Genomic DNA, 20,782 nt, shown 5'->3' with positions numbered 1-20,782 from the left:
GAACCGTCTTCTCTCTCTCTCGAACACTGGATCATATGCTATTCTGTGTTTGTCTAGTCGTGTGATGGTAGGGGCCTTACGACGGGCTGATCATTCATCCAAGGAGTCTTACTCTCTGTGAAATATGATTACGAACCTGAAGAAGAGACAGTAGAGCCATTGATGAACGAATGAATAAAACACGTGTTTTGCTGAAGTATAAATACTGCAATTACTTGTTTAAAGCACTGGGAAACGCTTGTTGAGTATCTGCATAACGGACATTGACGAATATGGAGTTACTGGAAGACATAACATTAGTAGAGTTACTAGAAATTCGCTGTTGTATTGTCGGATGGAACAAAGTGCAGTAAGTGTGTAAGAAGCATATTTGTATCCTGCCAACTCGGCATATACAACAGCGCGTTAGTGTTCTTACTCATGTATTCATTTCAACGTTTTACAATTTACAGGAGCATTGCCCCTACACGTTTGACGTCACATAAGTATTTTCCACTTCTTGGGAAAGGAAGGACGCAGCTTTGGAAGCGCCTGTTGTGATATTTCTGTTGCCGCTGTTCATGTTGACGATTGCTGGACTCAAGAATTTAAATGTGTTTGCCTTTATCATTACCTCGTACCTTTCTGTTGATGTTGAGATGATGGGTTGGGAAGGTGGAAGGAAATGTTTGGGCGCCAGTAGTGGTTACAAATCTGTGGGATGCCTTCGGGTAAGAATAGGCAGCGAAATGAAGAGTTTAGGCTCTGGAATGCTAAAACAGAAATTCTGTGCCCGGGCCTTAACGGTCCCTGTTCTAGCAGGACAGCAGAAGCACTGCCGATGCACACACACACACACACACACACACACACACAGAGTGACTGCAATGGCTGGCCCTGGATAGCGACTTACGGTTGCTGTAACACAGAGATATGTAAATAACTGCAGTTAATGTGAAACAGTTCATGGCAATGTTCAGCCACACATAGACTCAGCTTCCACCAGAAATTGTCTCATCCACACGTGCCTTATTGAGCTAACTAAAAAAATAGGGCTTCTAAAAAATTTGCATCTCCCAATCAAAAGGAATTGCTAAGCGGTTTTAGCCTTTAAAATAAAAACGACACTTTGGACATCTCCTTGGGCCGCGCCGTAGCTCAAGCGGTTAGTCGCTGGCTACCCACCCGGGTAGCCGATCCCAGGTCTGGTCAAGTGGGATTTGTGGTGGACAAAGTGCCGCTGGGACGGGTTTTCTCAGAGTACTTCGGTTTCCCCTGCTAATCTTCATTCCACCAATTGCTCCACAATCACCCTCACCTATCATCTGGGGCTGGTACAATAGGCCAGAAGTGGCCGCAGTACAAGGGACTTAGTCCCACTCCACTATCAGTAAAAAAAAATACTGTTAAAGTAGCGAACCGAACAAAGAGTGAAAAATGAATTAGTTTATAAGAAATATAATGTAGCATCATAATCATTTTCGGCAAAACAACTCTATTTATGCATACCCTTTCCTAAGAAGTTTCTGTCTGTTTACACTCCTTTGGATTTCACATCAATAATTTCCCACAGAGTGCGGTCCAATCCTCATCCTGGGGAACCAGGACTTTGTATTTGTTACCCCCAGGCTCCTGCTTCCGTTTCCGCCGCCTTTTGCTACTCGCGGGGCTACGTTGGAGTTATTCTACCCCGCCTCCACACGGGATGAGAGAGTAAGAGAGATTTCAAAGACTTGCAGAGTGAAATAGCAATTCGTAGCGTGGAAGAAAGAATGCAAGAACGAAGGGATAGGAAGCACACAACATGTACTGCGAATGTTGGTCGTACAGATTTACGGCGTCCTGACAGAAGGCAGATCGAAAGGAGCCGGGGGACTTTTTAGTAATTGGAATTCTGTTACGCACGGTCAGTATTATTTATCGTTCCCTTGGGAACGTGATGGACAGTACGTTAGCAACCTTCCCATCCGGTTTCCAGAACACTAAGATCGATGTGGTTTGTGATAATCTCCTCTGGAGTAAGGTTTGGAATTTAGATATTGTTTTAATCAGCTGAGAGGTTATGGCTAGTATCTGAACTTCGTATCAAGGACGTCCAGATTTCAAATCTTGACTTTTGTTTCAGGTCTCAGGCCGTCAAGCGCTACATCTTAACAATATAACAGAAGAAGGAATTGTGCATCACAGCGACAACGACGCAGCAATCGAAACTGTCTTCAGTCCAGAGCGGAACGCTGCTCTCTCTGCAACAGATACAATCTAATATGTTACATTTAACGATCTTTAATGATTCAGAAACAACAAATCGTGTTCCTGTGACGTAGTGATGACGTAAGCCAGTCATGTTAGTAGTTCATGGTAACCCAGTAACTGACTTCGATGTCATTTCACTCTCAGACAATGTCACATTCCTTACAGAGGCAAGCTGGCCAGTGATAACATTGCCAACCACAGTACTGACCACTTCGTTAGTGTCCTCAGTGCCATTAACGAACGTGACAAGTACGTGGGGGCCTAAACGTGATCCGCTGTACATCGTAGTGCCCATAACTGTGCTGTACGTGATGATCCTGCTGACCGGTTTGGTGGGCAATGTGAGCACGTGTGTGGTGATCGCCCGCAACAAACACATGCACACAGCCACTAACTATTACTTGTTCAGCCTCGCTGTGTCGGATCTGCTTCTGCTGGTGTCAGGTCTTCCTCAGGAGATGTATTATAACTGGTCCAGATATCCGTATGTATTCGGCGAAGCGTTCTGTGTTCTCCAAGGTTTTGCTGCCGAAACGTCGGCCAATGCCACAGTACTGACCATCACAGCATTCACCGTGGAGCGATACGTGGCCATCTGTCATCCTTTCCAGTCGCACACCTTATCAAAGGTGAGTTCAGATCTACTTCCTTCTTAGGGAGCCCATACACGTACTTGTCTGACTCGCGAGTCCGACTCGGCTCGCGTTCCAATGAGCCAAACTCATACGTGTGTGTGTCGCCACGCTGATACGTGTGTGGTGAAATTAATCCGAGCCCGGCTCCTCGCCAAGCCAGACTCGTACGTGTATAGGCCCCTGAATCTTCAGTCCTTCAGTTGGTACGTAATTGCTCTTCATCGTAATAGTGGCCGAGAAGATACATATCGGTAATTAACATGTCAATTAAAATACAATTTTCTCTCCAACATGATACTCAAATCTTTTACACATTCGGTACGCAAAATTAAAATGTCACAAATATGGCACTTCAATTAGATAGTATGCTTCATACAAGAAAAGGAAATGACACTAATTTTCCCAGTGTTAAGGTCCATGTAATTATCAAGATACCACTTGTCTACCGCATTAATATCCATTTGCAAATATGAAGGTCGCGGGATCGGATCCCGATAAGGTGGATTCTTTCAACTGACCTTATCCTTCCAGCCGCATTATGGCCCTGGAGTCGACTCAGCCTCTAACAGAAATGAGTATCAGGAATATTTTGGGGGGTAAAGAGTGGCCGGCGCGTAAGGCTGAAAACTTTACCGCCATCTAGGAGCTGACTGTGTATAAAATGTGGGAACCTCAGCATCTCACAACCCTATGGGCCTCCACGGCCTGTTACAGGGATAACTTTACTTACTTTCCATGTATATTCAGGGTGTCCCAGGAGGAATGTGCCAAACTTCGGGAGGGTGTTCCTTATGTTAAAGTATACCGATATAACCCAAAACACCTACGTCAAAAGTTGAACGGTTACGGAGATAATGCCCAGAGAAGTGTGAAACTTTGACCGGTGTTACACACTTGTTGATTATAAAATACACATTAAAACTGGCAGGAATATGTGGTTTCTGTAATGTTAATAACGTACGTAACATCAAACTAACTTGTGAGTGACATGAAGCCATTAGATTGAACTACAAAAAACTCGCACGCCATGTCAAAATTGTCGTTAAGAGTTCCAAGCACTATACATGACACATGAATGGCAAGCGCTGACGTAACATTGCTGCGCGTTCTGGTATGCGAGTGTATGGGGCTAACGTGAGCTGCCATCACCACACTCAAGGACAAACGTAGATAAGAGATGCCAGCTGACAGGTACAGTGCGTGAACTCACCAGAAGATCACACTTTTCTCGGGCCATTATCTCCGTAACCGTTCAACTTTGGACATAGGTGTTTTGGGTTATATCGGCATACTATAACATAAGGAACACCCTCCCGAAGTTTGGCACATTCCTCCTGGGACACTCTGTATATGTCATTAATAAAAATATTAAGTAAAAGAGAACACCACAAAACATAGCAAATGGCGAAGAAACGTAATACTGTCACGTGATCAGAGCGACTATAGCCGGGGGTTGGTTTTCGGAATCGGATTTATTTAACACTTATAACCAGTAAATACAAGTAAGAATTATGCTCTCACTATTCTACACACTTCACAGTTCGCTGTAGGATACGCTTGATCTTCTCAGTCTGTTACAGTCTTCAACAGCCGTTGCTTGGTAGCGACTTCAATTCCTCTTGTTTCCCAAACTGTCCCCTACCTCATCTACCAGCTTCTCACAGCAACAGCGCGCAACATCTCAACCCCAACCGTTATCTACCTCACTCACTCACTCCTCACATGCTTGTTTGTGGAGTCGTTACTTAGCAACGGCTGTTGTGGAGTTTCTTACTTCGCTGCCGTTGCCTAGTAACAGGCCTAAATTCCACAATACGCATGAAACAGAGTATTTCACTTTCAAAATTTGTGTTTCCAGATATGTACATATACCATATACAAAATTTCCTGAATGACAATATTACATTAAATTTTAGAGAGAAGACTTTTTTTAAGATAGAACCAGTTGAATATATTATATCAGCCTCAGTTGATGCGATAATTGCTAGACGTTTATTGTAAGTCACTTGGTATATGCCTTGCCCATCTGTCACTTGCAGACAGTCACGGCAGCCGAGCGGTCTAAGGCATGAACTGTCTTCGCTCGATCGGACGCTTTGGATCGTGGATTCGAATCCCACTCAAGGCATGGATGTTTGGTGTGTGTGTTTATTCTGTCTTTGTGCTGCCCTCTGTTTAGGCAGCGGCTTTGCGACGGGCTGATCACTCGTCTAAGGCGTCCTACCATCTGTGAAAAAATGATTACTGAACTGAAGAAGAGGCCTGGGACCTGAATGGGCTGGAAGAGCCATTGAAAAAAAAAGTCCGTCATCTGCAAGGAAAATTTAATAAGAGAGGACTAATTAAATTCTCCGTTCATCAGAATGCTGGTTCAAGAGTTGAGTGCTCAAATGCGGGACATCGCTTCAATTAAATTCTTTAATAATAATGCAGTGCTTCATTGTATTGTGCTGAGAGCTAACAAAATCAGAATATGCAGTGATGGGAAGAGAACAGAAATATAGTCAAATACACACATGTAAGATACTCTACTGCCGGCAAATGCAGGACAAAGCGTAAGTTTATAATCGAGGCGATGAAACCCTGAAACTGCTTATTAACCAAATTAAGCAGGAGACTAGTGGCCACACACGCTGTCGTTGTTACATACTCCATTCGTGGCCAAGGTGCAGCGAACTGAACGCTCACTACGGGAAAACGAAGTTTGTAATACTTCTGACTTGAATTGTGATACTAGCAGCTTCTACAAGCGAAGGGTAATGAAGGTTTATAATTCTTTTCGATAGTTTATATCAATTGCGAGCTGACTCAACAGCCGAACGGCCAATTGTAAAGCAAGAACGAGCAAGGAGATAAACAATATAAACCCGTGCAGCCAAGGAGAGACAAAACAAGGTAAAATGTGCCATTAGACTATAACTTTTCGACTGATATAGTCACACCAACCAAAATACAGGCAGGAGAAGTATACAGTGTATACAGTCATTCTGAGTCGTAGTCGGTACAGCGACTGCCTACGGGCTGGACGTGAGGAGCCGGGATAGCGTAGTCGGTACAGCGACTGGCTACGGGCTGGACGTGAGGAGCCGGGATAGCGTAGTCAGTGCAGAGACTGGTTAGGGGCTGAACGACCGAAGAGTTGGATTTCGCGTCGCGGTAGGGTTAAGAGTTTATCTTCTCCATGTTGTCCAGAAGGGCTATGGGGTCCATCCATCCTCCTATCCAATAGGTACTGGGGCTCTTTACCAGGGGGTAAAGCGGTCTAGTCGTGAAGCTGACCAGTCACTTACAATGGTGCCGAGGTCAAGAAAACGTGGGTCCATAAATCAACTCCCCCATACGTCTTAATGGCGTAGTGCTTAATTAGTTAAGCACAGGAACAACTTTTTTTTTCCTTGGCACTACAGCCCCAGTGGGCCTAGGCCTACCTCCATGAACTTCTCCGTTCACTTCGGTTTTTCTAGATTTACACATTCGGTAGGACTTCTTGGGCGGGTGATCAGCTCGTCGCAAGGCCTCTACCTGTACACAAACACAGAAAAACTCACACAAACAAACTAAACATCCATGCCTTGAGTGTGATTCGAACCCACGATCCCGGTTTCCAAGCGAGCGAAGACAGTACATGTCTTAGACCACTCGGCTACCGTGACCGGCCAGGAACAACTTTACCATTTTATAATTATATTCTTCTATTTCAGTACTTACAAAAATCGGACATCTTATAACAGGCGAGCAGTGTAAATATGTTTTCACGTGTAAGGGCTATGCGTGACGAATAATTGTGGGTTTTGGATTTCATGATTGGATTTATTTGTACTTTCTTTAAAATACACCTAAGTGAAGGAAATAGAGCGCTATTGCTGATTTACTCACTTCACGAATCCCTAGGAAATATTCTCTAACATAGAAACTAGCATTTCAAATCACTACGAAGTCTTCCAAAACTCTTACCATCTACTGCCGCTAGCCATATTGCGATTGGCGGTCAGTCAGTCGGTAAGTCTTTGTGTCGAGTCCCATCTGGGTCTCATGACCTGATATTTATTACAGTTTGGTAGTTACGGTTTTGTTTTTGTGGGGCGCCCTTCCCAGTGCAGTCTTTCTCGGGATTCGCGACCATATTTTACTGTCTCAGAACTGAGACATACTTTTCGTCGCGTCCTACGACTCGCAGTGTCACGGTGGAGATTTTCGACCCCACCTCCACGCGATTGAATGACTACCTTTTACTGTCTCTAGTTATTCAACGCCTCTGTTGTCCGAATTATTGTGTAACCTAGCAACTAATTGTACCATGGCCCTCAGAGAACACAGTTCCCATTACTGCATATTCGCGGGAACGTTATCAACCATTTGCCTTGAAATGGGTTGCATTAACCCGTTGTTCTAGTGTTGGGTGTTGGACCGTGTTTACGGAGCAATGCTTTGATAAAATCCGTTACAATATATAAAACTAAATTAAAAACTTAAAAAGAATGTAAACGCCAGGAAATAAATAGGAATGAGAAAAGGAGAATTATCTGGAAGCGAACTGCCGTATTCAGTGGCTGAGAATCAGCAGGCGCTGTTCCAAATTCTTGCATCATTTAATGAATCATTACTCGCATTACAAGGGAGAACTCTCTCATTTACTTAGTGAGGACACGCAGATAACATAGTCCGTAATAAGACAACAGTTAATAAGAATTGAAAACAAAAGTAACAACAACAGTAACAAGACTAGTAACATACTAATTCGACGATAATCTGAAATCAGTACCATTTGTAGCATTTCATTAGACACAAAATGGCGGAACTGTGTATGACCTTCAGTTTCTCCTGACAGTTCCTAAGAAAATGAGTGCAGAATCTGAGGTTCTCACAGTAGTGCTTATGAATTGTACTATCTTCTGGAATATAACGCCACGTAGTCCGTTGAAAATCTACAAAAGTTTCGGAGGAACTTTTCGCCTCCATCTTCAAGTCTCGAAGAATAAGCCCATCGACTCTGAAGATGGACGCGACATGTTCCTCCGAAACGTCAGTTGACTTTCGACGGACTACACGACGTTATATTGTACAAGTATCCAGGCGAGTATAACAAACAACACGTTGTGTCCAGTTGTCGCGGGCAGTTCGTCTCATCCTGGTCATCTGGCTGCTGGCGATGGGCTTGGCGGTGCCCCAGGCGTTGCAGTTCGGGGTTGTGTACGAGCATCTGCCGGACGGACGGGTGCTCGACGACGAGCACACGGTCTGCGCCGTCAAGCGAGTCGTTATCCCACACTCCTTCGAGGTGTCCTCTCTCGTGTTCTTCGTCGCTCCCATGACGCTGATCTCGGTGCTGTATGCGCTCATCGGCCTGCAACTGCGGCGCTCCAGTGTGCGAGGAGGAGGTGAGGGCAGTGTGCGCCTCAAGACCGGAGTGGGGGGGTACAGCCCCCAGCACCAAGATGAGGACGGCCGGAAGAATTTCTCCAAAAATGCACAGATCAAGGCCACAAAGCATGTGGTTAAGATGCTTGGTAAGTACACAACCGTATCTTTATGAGTCATTAGATTCGAATTTCGGTCTATACTACTAGAAGTGTAGATCACAGTGGCCACGCTGTCTAAGGCATGGACTGCCTTCGCTCGCTCGAACGCTGGGGTCGTGGGTTCGAATTCCACTCAAGGCATGGATGTCTATGTGTGCGTTTAGTCTGTATTTGTGTCGTCCTGTGTGTAGGTAGCGGCCTTCCGATGGGCTGATCCCCCGTCCAAGGGGTCCTACCGTCTGTGTAAAAAAGATTACGAAACTGCAGAAGAGGCCAGGGGCCATCAAAGAGCTGTAGAGCCTTTGAGGAATGAATGAATGAAGAATGAATGACTGACTGAGTGAATGAATGAATGAACTAGTATAGGCATCAATGCTGAATTTATGAATGTTGATTAAGTATATTCAGCAACGTTAGTGTGCATGCTACTCATAGGATCACACCAACATTCTGAAGTTATGAAAAGTAGAAATACGTTTCAGGTGCTCCCAACACACACAAATGTATGAAAATGTAGATATCCAAAATACTGAAATATATTTCCATATGGTACTTATTTTAGTGATACAACATGAAGGCTGCTACCAGTGGTTAGCTGATTCGAGTGCGCCCCTATTTAGGTCACCTGTTCACTGACATTTCGCGTTGGAATACCTGTTAATCCACTTATTTATTTTACGAGAAATACAGTGTTACATTTAATTTATTTTGGTGAGGATAAAGTCAGCATAATAGCATCACAATAATGTCATATGTCACGGAATTATTTCTGAAAATATCATGTCAACAAGTCACTGACGTTCAGTATTTCCTTGTGAATCAGTAATTTTAATTTTCACACAAAGGATAAAGATAATAATAAGTTCGAAATTTATGTCAGATTTGAGGTTCTCAGAGTGACAGCTATGAAGGATTTATATTCTGGAACATAGCGCCGCGTAGGCCGGTGGAATTAAACCGAAATAAGCAAACCAATGTTAATAATTGCACCTAAAAAATATTGTACTTACTTTAGACCAGATTTACGCTTCCAACTTTCCACTTATTAAGTCACACTTCAGATGGGATAAACCTCTAATTTCTGACGTGAGATACCCTTAAAGATTTGGATCTTTGTTAATACTTTCACACCCTTCTACAGATAAATCCAAACGGAGTCTATGAAAGAAGGTTGATACATAGGCGCTTATGTTCTCTACATTTCCGAGCTCCCATCTGCAGGAGTAATCTCTGAATTTAGTTTCTCTTGAAAGGATTCAGTTTTCACTTTTTGGAATTCTGTTCCGGTCGCTGTTATAACTCTTCAAAATATTTGCATAAGTAAGAGAGGTACTGGGCCCTGCCAGAGCTCAAGCGGTTAGTCGCTGGCTTCCCACCGCGGCGGCCCGGGTTCAATCCCGGGTCTGGGCAAGTGGGATTTGTGGTGGACAAAGTGGCGCTGGGGCAGGTTTTCTCCGAGTGCTTCGGTTTCCTCTGCCAATCTTCATTCCACCAATTGCTCGACAATCACCCTCACCTATCATCTGGGGCTGGTACAATAGGCCAGAAGTGGCCGCAGTACAAGGGACTTAGTCCTACCCCACTTGCAATAAAATAAAGAGAGGTACTGAACGAGAATCAGTGACGAGAAGAGGGAAGAATAGAAACAGAGTTTAGAGAGCAGGCTTGTGTGCTAAGAGATTACACTGAAAGCCAGGGCCTTGAGAAGCATTAATAATAATAGTCTCAGTAAATCAAGAAATAAATACACTTTTCATATTATTGATTAATTCTCTTGTCCTCATTATAGGATGAGCAATTAGCTCAAACAGATTGAGGTATACAGGTTTTCCCCCCGATGTAGGTATCGTCGCTTTGACGAACGTAACAAGACATTCATGTAATAAGAATGAACAGGAACTTGCTCTTGCAACGCTTATTAGGAAAGAACAGCGCGACTTCACAATCTGCAAGTTCAGCTCACAAAAGAGGACAGAGAATATTGTATAATGGTAAACCATTGGAATGCCGGTCACGGTAGCCGAGCGGTCTAAGGCATGCACTGTTTTCGCTCGCTCGGAAGCCGGGATCGTGGTTTCGAATCCTACATAGGGCATGGATGTTTGTGTGCGTTTTTCTGTTTGTGTGCAGGTAGAGTCCTTGCGACGAGCTGATCACCCGCCCAAGGAGTCCTACCGTATGTCTAAGATTTAGTAAACCGAAGTGAAACAGAGAGTTTCATGGAGGTACACCTAGGCCCAAATGAGGGCTGTAGCGCCAATGAAAAAAAAAAAAGCATTGGAATGTGTTTTCACAATGCCAAGAAAAGTTAATTATTAACCTGTCCGAGCCGCCGGAAATAATTTGCCTTGCTTCCTCCTTCGTGTGCATTCCTTCGTAATACTGGGGAGATGTATGTTTCTGATATTCCCTTTTATGTAATCATTGTTCTGGTTCATAAAATATAACAAGACATTTTACCTGCACTCTCTATAGAAAGCGTTTAACTTGTGTCCTTCTTCCTAGAAATAAATTAACATTTTCTGACTAGAATTATACATATAACTCAGTCTTCGCCATTTTTTATATAGTCCCTGTTGCCTCCCCCCCCAACACGAATTAAATCGCTTGTATTAATGTTTACTTAGAAAAGCGTGTCCTCATTTCTTCATATTGTTGCCAAGACTGGAACACTATCGAGCAGACTAGTGTAGCTGTAACGCTCTGGAGATAGAATTTTGAGATATGTTCGAAACTCCACCGCGGTTTTCTCAGTCCCTCCGGGCAAATTCCGGAACAGTACCTCGATTAGGCCATGGCCACTTCCGAATTATTTCCTTTCATTACGCGGCAATCGCCCAGGTAGTGTACGCTCTGTAGTCTGAGATAAGTCAGTGTCGTGAAACCACAAAAGGAGGAGCCCGGAACACAGCAAGGCACCACCCGTCGCTGTCCAGTAAATAGAATTGATGCGTTGTATTCGTGAGGTCCTAGCTCAAACCTCGACCCAGAGAGAGTTATCACAACTGAGAGGTCTCTCTGTTTTCCTTGGTCCATCCAGGCAATGCAATTATGGTGCGATGGATCCTTCCCACATAATCTCAAATGCATTGCCCACCAATCATTCTATAAATCAGCATTCTACTGCCACGTGTTTGGGTGACTTATAAAACGGGGTTTGCATAGGATATAACCGCCCTAATGGCCCACAAGCCTAAATGGCATTTTATTGAGAGTCATTCTAAGTATTTTATAATAATTACGCAGAGTGTGACATAGCTCATCTCTTGCACACACGAAGCGGCCTATTTTCCAGATGGACCACACACACACAGAGACGCCAGATGACCCCCTGGTGATTTAGTTAAGCATTTCTTGGAATTTTGGTTCCAGAGTCGCTCGGCGACTCACTTTGGAAATTTGACTCTTGACAGTTTCTGCTAGTCTTAAGTCAGACGAAGGCGTGCCAGGAGGGGACGCTATGGCCAGCATACATCATTANAAAAAAAAAGTGGTGGACCAGCTAGGAACAGTTGTAAGTGTCAGCACTTGGTGAATTGTGTATGTGAACTGTGTTTTGTTTTACGCTTTCTTCACAAAAAAAATAATAAAGTGTCCTCACATGCAAAGTTCAAGCAGTGTATCATTAGATGCTTCTGCCTCCCTGTCAGAGCGAGGCCCGTACAAAAGATCCTGAGACAGTCTCATCTCTATCTTCTGAGGTAAGAAAATTCACCTGTGTTCCTTTGGCAAAGGAGCATCAGCAACAGCCGCTGCAGGTGGAAGCCAGGTGAAGGAACAGGAAGGTAAAGGTGGACGGCGACAACAAGAAGGTGACACCCAACGTAAAGGGCACTATAGAGAGAGCGGTTACAAGGATTTTTTGATCACTCCTTTACAATCACTCGTAATCACAATGAATACTTCTTCCTGGACTGCCGAGAACTCGCTTCAGTCTGATTCTTGACAACTCACTATTTGACACCTTTCATCTTCTTCCGACTGAACAATCCACACGAAATATCTTCACTTCCAACTTAACTGTCAATTAGTCGAGGCTTCTCCTTATGTAATCTCGGATCGGACCACAACACAGAAAATATACCCGTTGTTTAGCAGTGGATATATGCGAACCACATGCGGTGGTTGACGTCATGAATAGTACCGCGATGCTGTTATGATGAAAAGTTCTGTTCTGGGGAGTCAGTCGATTACAACTGAACGTAATGTTTTTCCACGGAATTGGAGAGAAATTTAGTTAAAAATACATTCACTTCGCCTCTAGGTATGGGTGTTAAGATAACGTAAAAGTTGTTGCTGACTTTGTGCAATTCGCTGATAAATTTATATCCACGAAGGAAATACCTTCTGACAGAAGACATGAGATTGAATTTGTGTAAAACTTCCCAAAATGTTGAACATTGCATCCGATGCTAGTTAGGTCAGCTTCATTCTCTGATCCAAACTCTGCTTTAGAAATACCAAGGCTAATTATAAATAAGCAATTCAGTGCTTCTTGACAAACCAAATAAAAATATATTGACGTGAATTTAGTGATTGACAATACTATTACACATCAATTAAATTCTACAGATAAATAGAGTGGCTAATTTACTTAAGAACTCAGCGTAGACATCAAATTTATCTTTAGCCGGAAACATGCATCTTCACTATTAGTTTATACTCCGCTCGCCTGTCACATTCAAGGCCATGCAGTTTCAGTGTTTACGTAGCACAGATGAAAGCGAAAATGAGAGTTAGAAATAACATGTGGAACCATCGGTATTCCAAGTCAGAAGGCAGCAGTAAGAAATTATTGCATTTTATATTTCATCTGTGCAAGTAAAATAATTCAAACTTTTCCTTGGCGTGCCAGCCAACAGAAAAAAAATCATCCTATGACATCCACCTGTTTTGAATAACTTTGAGATTTAATAATTTAATAATAATAATACTATCTACATATCTATCCACATATATACTTGGGCAGCTCCGAGGTCGGAAATTATATTAACCCGTCGAAAACGCGTATAAATGAAGGACGATTCACTTTAAATAAAATTCCATAATGAAGTAAAGCTAACAAGCTTTTATTCCTAGCTTCTTCATGCAACATGTGAGAAGCTATGAATTCCTGTAAATCATTTTTCTGTTTCCTCTTCCACTTTTTTTTTTAAATGGAAATGTGTTCATGTTTACGCGCTGATCTGTATGGTTGCGTCACACTGTCTTTCGTCTATTTATAACTCTTTAAATATTTTGATGTACTAATTAAATTTGCAGCGAACGTCATAATACGAGGGCTAGAACATCCTTTACAACTCAGGCTCAAGTTTGTCCGTCTTCTGCTTCTAAATCTAAATGGGGGAACCCCCCGAAATCAGCAAGACACTCCTACTCTTAGCCATACACATCCATAGCAAAACCTGGTTTACTTCAAAATCGAAAACATATCTGACAAGAAGCTGCCTGCATATCCGTTATAAAGTCAAATCGGTTAAATCTCTTTAGAGGAAAAATACTCTTGGTTTCCAGAATCATGTGGGATGCATAAGTAAATTCTCTGAGAAAAATAGAGATGTTAACGTTAAAGCAGCTGATAACACTGGGAAGACCAAGACGTAGATGGGTGGACGTTATTAATGTGGATCTTAGAGAGCTAGTATGGGATGGTATGGAGTCGATTGATGTGGCTCAGGATAGGGACCAGTGGAAGGCTCTTGTGAACACGGTAATGAACCTTCGGGTCCCACAAAATGCTGGGAAATTCTTGAGTAGCCGTACAATTGGTGGCTTCTCAAGAAGGGCCCAGCCTCACAAGTGAGTGTGTAAGTGAGTGACAAGCGGCCTCCGTAGTCTAGAGGTAACATTCCCACCTCATGACTCGTAGTACGCGGGTTCAAACCCGGCGGAGATCGTGGAAATTTAAGGGCGGAAAAATTCAGGGAACAAGTCCTTCGGGAGGGACTTTAAGCCGTGGGTCCCATGTCGTAGCTTTACAGTACGTAAAAGAACCTCATCTCTCCTAAGGAGGTCACTGAGCAAAATTCAAGAACATTTCCCGCCCGACAGTAGTCTCTAACGCCTCTGATAGATGGGGGAAGCGTTATAGATACCGCTAAGCCAGTAGAGGCCGAACTCGCTGGGTTGGTCGGGACTGATGGTAAGCACCAGTATCGGTAGGGTATAGAGACTAGTAGAATATTATAGAGGGAAGCACAATGGACCAATACTGGTCTAAGTGCATGGGGAAACGCACCCTCTCCAACAACTAACACTAACTAAGTGAGTGACAGCACTGTGTTTTAGAAGATTGAGATAGACACCACAAGCTTTCCATTCTATTTTTACCTCACACAGTCATCGTTCCATTCAGCAGTTCTGAAACCGTGGAGGAAAAAAAAAAGGAACAATTTCTACACCATTCTTCTCAAGAAAGACAATTCCATGGCCGCAATTATGAGTGACAACATTTGCAGTGGAAGCACAGGGAACTTCAGAGCCGCATGCGGTTTCACGTGACGTACTGTTTTGCTCCAATGTATACAAATCTGAGAAAGTCTTCACTTAAATTTCATTCAATGATTCACTCCCTTGTGAACAGACATCAGTAGTACCAACTTAATGGAAGTACTGGCTTCAGAGATGGACTCAATATAAACATCATTTAATACAGTTTTCTGGAATGCAGCAGCAAGCATATGAAAAATATCTACAAAATATTTGTTGGATAACCCAAACAGAAATGCTATTTGAAAGAAACAGTTTTGGATGGAAGGACACTAGTGTGCTGCGCCTTAAGCAAATTGTGTGTTAGCTTGTGAACTGGATCTATTCCACTCAGGTTAAGAGACATGGTGCAAAATAATTAATCTTCGGTTCCATGAAAGAAGCTGACTTCTCTAAGCAGCTGATTGAATTTTAGCTTCTCAATAGGAGCTCTGATTCATGGTAGTAGTTAAACCACTTTAATGAAATAATAAAAATTGCATTTCTTTATATTGTGGCGTATTTACTCCATGCAAGAACTGTTGAGCTACAGAAACAGTCGTTGCTAAGTAATGCATGCAAGCAACAATAGAAAAACTGGGTTACGCAATCCGTTTCTAGGCAACGACTCCGTGAACATTCTCGCGGCAACGAACACAAGATAAAAATAGAACTGCCGTTTCTATGCAACGGCCATTAAACACCTTCCCCCATGAAGACGCGACAACAATAGACAGTCCATTGTTATAATGATACGCGCTGAGACTTTTGCCAGACAACTGCATTGCAGACGCTCCTCTACAAGAATAGAAGAGGTTTTCTAAGTGGTCCATACCGGAGGTTTATAACCGACACAGAAAATCAAACACCCGTTAATCCGTGTGGAGGCGGGTTCGAATACCTCTACAGTGACCCTGCGAGTCGTAGGAGGCGACGAAGAGAATAGTCTCAAATCTGAGATAGTAAAATATGGTCGCCAGTCCCAAGGGACTCGAACCTAAGAAACACTGCACTGGCAAGCACCAGAAGCATATGCAAAAGACAGACCCGTCCTTTCGTCAGTGAGGGCGCTCCACAAAACAAGGTCGTAACTGTCAAACAGTAATAAATATCAGGTCATGAACCTCACATGAGGCTCGACACCAAGACACTGACCGTGAGTCGCAATGTGACTTTGACTTTGTCCTGAAGCAGTATCACGTATGGAGGCGGGGTAGAATACCTCCACGGTAGCCCTACGAGTCGTTGGAGGCGACGAACATAGAAGTCTCAAATCTGAGACAGTAGAATATGGCCGCGAGTCCCACGGGATTCTGACCCGAGAATGACTGCGCTGGCGAGGACCAGCAGCAATTGTAAACCAGAGACCAGTCCTCTCGTCAGAGACAGCGCCCCTTGTCAATAAACCCCCAACTACCTGACAGTAATAAAATTCTGGTCTTAAACTCCAGATGTGTGCTTTATTCCAAATAGACTGGCCGACTGACCGTTGGTCGTAACATAGGACTCAGACTCGGTTTGAAACAGTTAAGCAGTCCAAGAGACTTCAGTAAGCAGCGGAATAGTTGAAGTGCTAACAGACGTTGCAGACGATATTCCATGTGTTATTGTTACTGTAATCGTGAGAGTGTATGGACTAAGTGTAGTTACAACTCGTCAATATCCAATAAATCGACTCACCAATCCAAACCCCGTCTACAAGTAACTAATACACACGACGATGTTATAAAAATTGTATTTTTGACTTGTGAAATTTTTGTATAAATTCTGTAGAAGCAATGTTTTGAGCACAATTGTTCGTTAGCTAGACGAAGTTCCGCAAATTCTATCTCGAACCAGGTATCGTATATCAGGACAGGAAGCCGTAACGATGTCAATACATAAATCCGACTGTTTGGTTAGAAGAGAGAGCAGTTGCATTGCATCTCTGAAGACCACAACTATTCCAATATATGGGAGAAGAGACCCATTCAACCAAACATCTCTCAGCACTTATTTCCCAAACCTCGCCTGCTCATGTAATAAAGAATTCATTAATCTGATCCAAGAGTTCCAGCATCAGTATCAGATTAGCTCTGTCTGCGTTTTAACCTTGTTCAATGGTCCGTTCTGAACAAGGGACAGAGAAAATTTCGCAAGCTGCCGTCCCATTGAGCAATTTCGACGATTGAGGCAGGGCTATTTCATTTACAGCACCGCCTATACGAGGTCCAGCAAGAAGTAGAGCGACTCCCTTCTTCCCTGTGAAAATTCTAAGCGGCAAAGTACCTTAATGCCGGTCACGGTATCCGAGCGGTCTAAGGCATGTATTCTCTTCTCTCGCTTGGAAGCCGGGATCGTGGGTTCGAATCCCACTCAGGGCATGGATGTTTGTGTGCGTTTTCCTGTGTTTGTGCACAGGTAGATTCCTTGCGACGAGCTGATCACCTGCCCAAGGAGTCCTACCGAAAGTGTAAGATCTAGAAAAACCGGAGTGAACGGAGAAGTTCTTGGAGATAGGCCTAGGCCCACTGGGGCTGTAGTACCAAAGAAAAAAGCACCTTAATATCTTGCCCACGACAGATGGTGGTACTGTACTTCGTGGTGGATATATTCAAATCATGCAGTCTCACTATATATTAATGCACAAGTCAGATTTGTATGTTTTCAGTTGCTTTATAGTGACTGTATATTAACTACAGAGTTATGAGTGCGGACTGAGACGAGATACGCATAATTAGAATTTGTTGGAAAGTTGAAAGTAAGAACTTTGAGAAAGAAAAAACGTTGCTTATAAAGTTATTTATTTTTTTTTTCACTTTGTAAATGGTAATTAGTCGGTCACGATAGCCGAGCGGTCTAAGGCATGCACTGTCTTCGCTCGCTCGTAAGCCGGGATCGTGGGTTCGAATCCCACTGAGGGCATGGATGTTTAGTTTGTGTGTGCGCGTTTTTCTGTGTTTGTGTACAGGTAGAGATCTTGCGACGAGCTGATCACCCGCTCAAGGAGTCATACCGTATGTCTAAGATCTAGTAAAACCGAACGGTGAGTTTCATGGAGGTAGGCCTAGGCCCAAATGAAGGCTGTAGCGCCAATGAAAAAAAATGGTAATTAGTTTTTCTTGGCGTGGGGTTAGACTGAGTCCACTTGGTACGTCGGCCACTAATTGATCTATTGTACCAGCCCCGGACGATTGAAGATGATGAATGTAGTGCAGTCGGTGGAATGAGAATTGGCAGGGGAAACCAAAGTACTCGGGGAAAACCTGCCACAGTGACTCTTTGTCCACCACAAATCCCACGTGACCTGACCTGAGCTAGAACCCGAGCCACCGCGGTGAGAAACCGGCTACTGACCTCCTGAGCTTTTGTAAACAGCAGGTCTGAACATAGGACATGAGACGTTCTTAACCGGGAACGACGGAAATATATAAAATGAGGATGCCTGAGGAGAATTCTTGAGCTTGACATGATATAACGAGTGTAATGAGAAGACGCTGAACGGGTGTTTACGAAATTTTGTTAGAGTGATGGGGCGGAGCTGGAACGGATGGAGAAAATATGTAAAACAAAAAGGGCAGATCAGAAATGCATAAAGAATTTAAGACCTGAAAGTGAGACTCCTTTAAAGCGGCCTCCGTAGTCTAGGGGTAACGTTCCCACCTCATGACTCAAGGTACGCGGGTTCAAAAACCCGGCGGAGGTCGTGGAATTTTTAAGGGCGGAAAAATTCAGGGAACAAGTCCTCCGGGAGGGACTTTAAGCCGTGGGTCCCGTGTCGTAGATTTACGGCACGTAAAAGAACCTCATGTCTCTAAGAGACAACTGAGCTAAATTGGGCCAAACATTTCCCGCCCAAAGTAGTTTCCAATGCCTCCGGTAGATGGGGAAGTATTAGGTACCACTGCCAGAGGAGGGACGACCTAGCTGACAGAAAGGGACTAACTATTAGATACCACTGCCAAGTAGAGGGTAGAAACCTCGCTGGCAGAAAGGGACTAGGAACCCCTGCCAGAGGAGGGACGACCTCGCTGACAGAAAGGGACTAACTATTAGATACCACTGCCAAGTAGAGGTTAGAAACCTCGCTGGCAGAAAGGGGCTAATAACGAACACAAGTACCGGTAGGGGATGGAGACTGTAGAAATTAAAAGGGGGACGTACAATAGACTATCAGTCGCGGTGCATGGGGAAACCCACCTCCTCAATACTGAATCACTGAAGACTCCTTTAAAATTTCTATGCGAAGATGGAAGAAAGATATTTAATTAGATCTTGAAGAAATGTACTATTGGAGTCATCTGGCTCACAGTAGCCGTGGAATTTTCCGAAAATGGAAGGTAACTTTTGGTTGGCACAAAAGCAGCCAAACAACTACAATCTTCGCAGACGAATTTATGTAATATGTTTAAATGAAAAATATAAGAATAAAATTAATCGACTTGGGTTCATTTCCGCCAGAAGAATGGATTCACCTCTCCGATACACCATCTCCAAAGATCAGCGGTGCGCATGCGCGGAGGGTAGGAACGAGAGACCATGACAGTTTACTTACACGTAGCTCCGAGACGTAGAATAATTCCGCCACCAGTATATGACGTCATGGGTTAGTGTTTTAGGTGGGGGTGGGGGGACTTTGAAGTCGCTTTGGCGTTTACATTGCCTTGGATCTAACCGTTTAATAAACATGGTGTACAACTGGACGCTTTCTGATTTAAAGGAAGTAATTCTTTTCGGCGAACGTCATGCTTATCCCAGTTTCAAGCACACGTCGCTCTTAAAATAAAACGAGCGTGTTTATTCTGCATTAAGGAACAATGAAACCTAAATGTTACAAAGATGTTGGCTGCGCTCTCATTGGTTGCGGTATAAATTCATGTTTGAAATACAGGCAACTTGCTTTCCGTTACAAACTTCAGTCAGTCCGCCACTGAAATACGAGGTCGAGCCTGTTGAATTCCACTTTCACTGTTCTTCCTCTGCCCAATACCCACCCGGAGGCCACTTGAATCACTGAGCTTTCCCTGATTGCTGGGGAAACGAGCAAAACCCTGTAATACGCACATAAGGCCGATGTTCTCTTGAGTTTTAACGCAATGTAATTTCTTTCCATGTGCGCCATTGTTAAGATTTATGTCCCTTTCTCTCATTTGCTCTCTTCAATTTTCTTCCAACATCTCATTCCAAATTGTCTCACTTTTTGAGAAAACTTTCTTGGACCTTCCATAATTTATGTTACTTTGTAAACTGTAAACTCGTGGAGTATATGAAAAATACTGAAGCTTAATACATACTCAAACCAATTAAAATAAATTAAAATCATAATGCCGCAAAATGTGCACATTACGGATTTCCTTTCACAAATAATTGACGCCGGTTTTACCTTAAATACAATAACCCCGCCAGTCAAGAAATATCCTTCTTTTACGAAATCCCAAAGCTCATTACAGTATTAGAAAAGTCTCTCATTGGCCCACACACCGACTTGGTTGCATCAAGCCTCTGCTTACACACGCTCTTTCTATAATATAATTTTTACGAGCATTTTCCAGCATTTCTCCAAAATGATCCCTTGCGTTTTCCCAACCAAAATATTTTAAGCATTTATCATTCCTCATGTGTGCTACATGTCCCGTCAATCTCATTCTCCTCAATTTATCCACATGAAAGGGCAAAATATGAAATTCTTCTTTATGCAATTTTTTAACCTGACTTTTATGCCCAAATAATCTCTTTAAACTGTGTCAACAGGTACCGAGAACGCAAAACCAAATTTCAAGCCCACATGTAAATGGTGGTTTTGCATGCTTTAAAGTTTACCTTTTATGTGTGTCACAGAAACGAAAAGATCCTCAACTGAAACCACACCTAGAATCTAGTGCTCTTTTGGTTTTATTCTGAATTTCATTTTATTTTGCTGTTGATGTAACCAAGGACGTCAGTTTCTTT

The 20,782-nt window shown here is 43.3% G+C and overlaps 1 protein-coding gene across 3 annotated transcripts in view; it reads left to right on the top strand.

The window, feature by feature from the left end:
• The window catches only part of LOC111872830, an 81,485-nt gene that overhangs the window by 22,897 nt on the left and 37,806 nt on the right, over positions 1 to 20,782 (top strand). For all 3 annotated transcript variants that reach the window (XM_033754852.1, XM_023867037.2, XM_023867036.2), the window contains exons 2-3: positions 2,105 to 2,861; positions 7,972 to 8,374. In XM_033754852.1, coding sequence (XP_033610743.1) covers positions 2,322 to 2,861; positions 7,972 to 8,374 — 943 coding nt within the window. In that variant the 5' untranslated portion in view covers positions 2,105 to 2,321. The remainder of the gene's footprint in view (positions 1 to 2,104; positions 2,862 to 7,971; positions 8,375 to 20,782) is intronic.

Source organism: Cryptotermes secundus, unplaced genomic scaffold (genome assembly GCF_002891405.2).
Source record: "Cryptotermes secundus unplaced genomic scaffold, Csec_1.0 scaffold79, whole genome shotgun sequence".
NCBI lineage: Eukaryota > Metazoa > Arthropoda > Insecta > Blattodea > Kalotermitidae > Cryptotermes > Cryptotermes secundus.
This window is presented reverse-complemented; position numbering and strand designations above follow the sequence as displayed.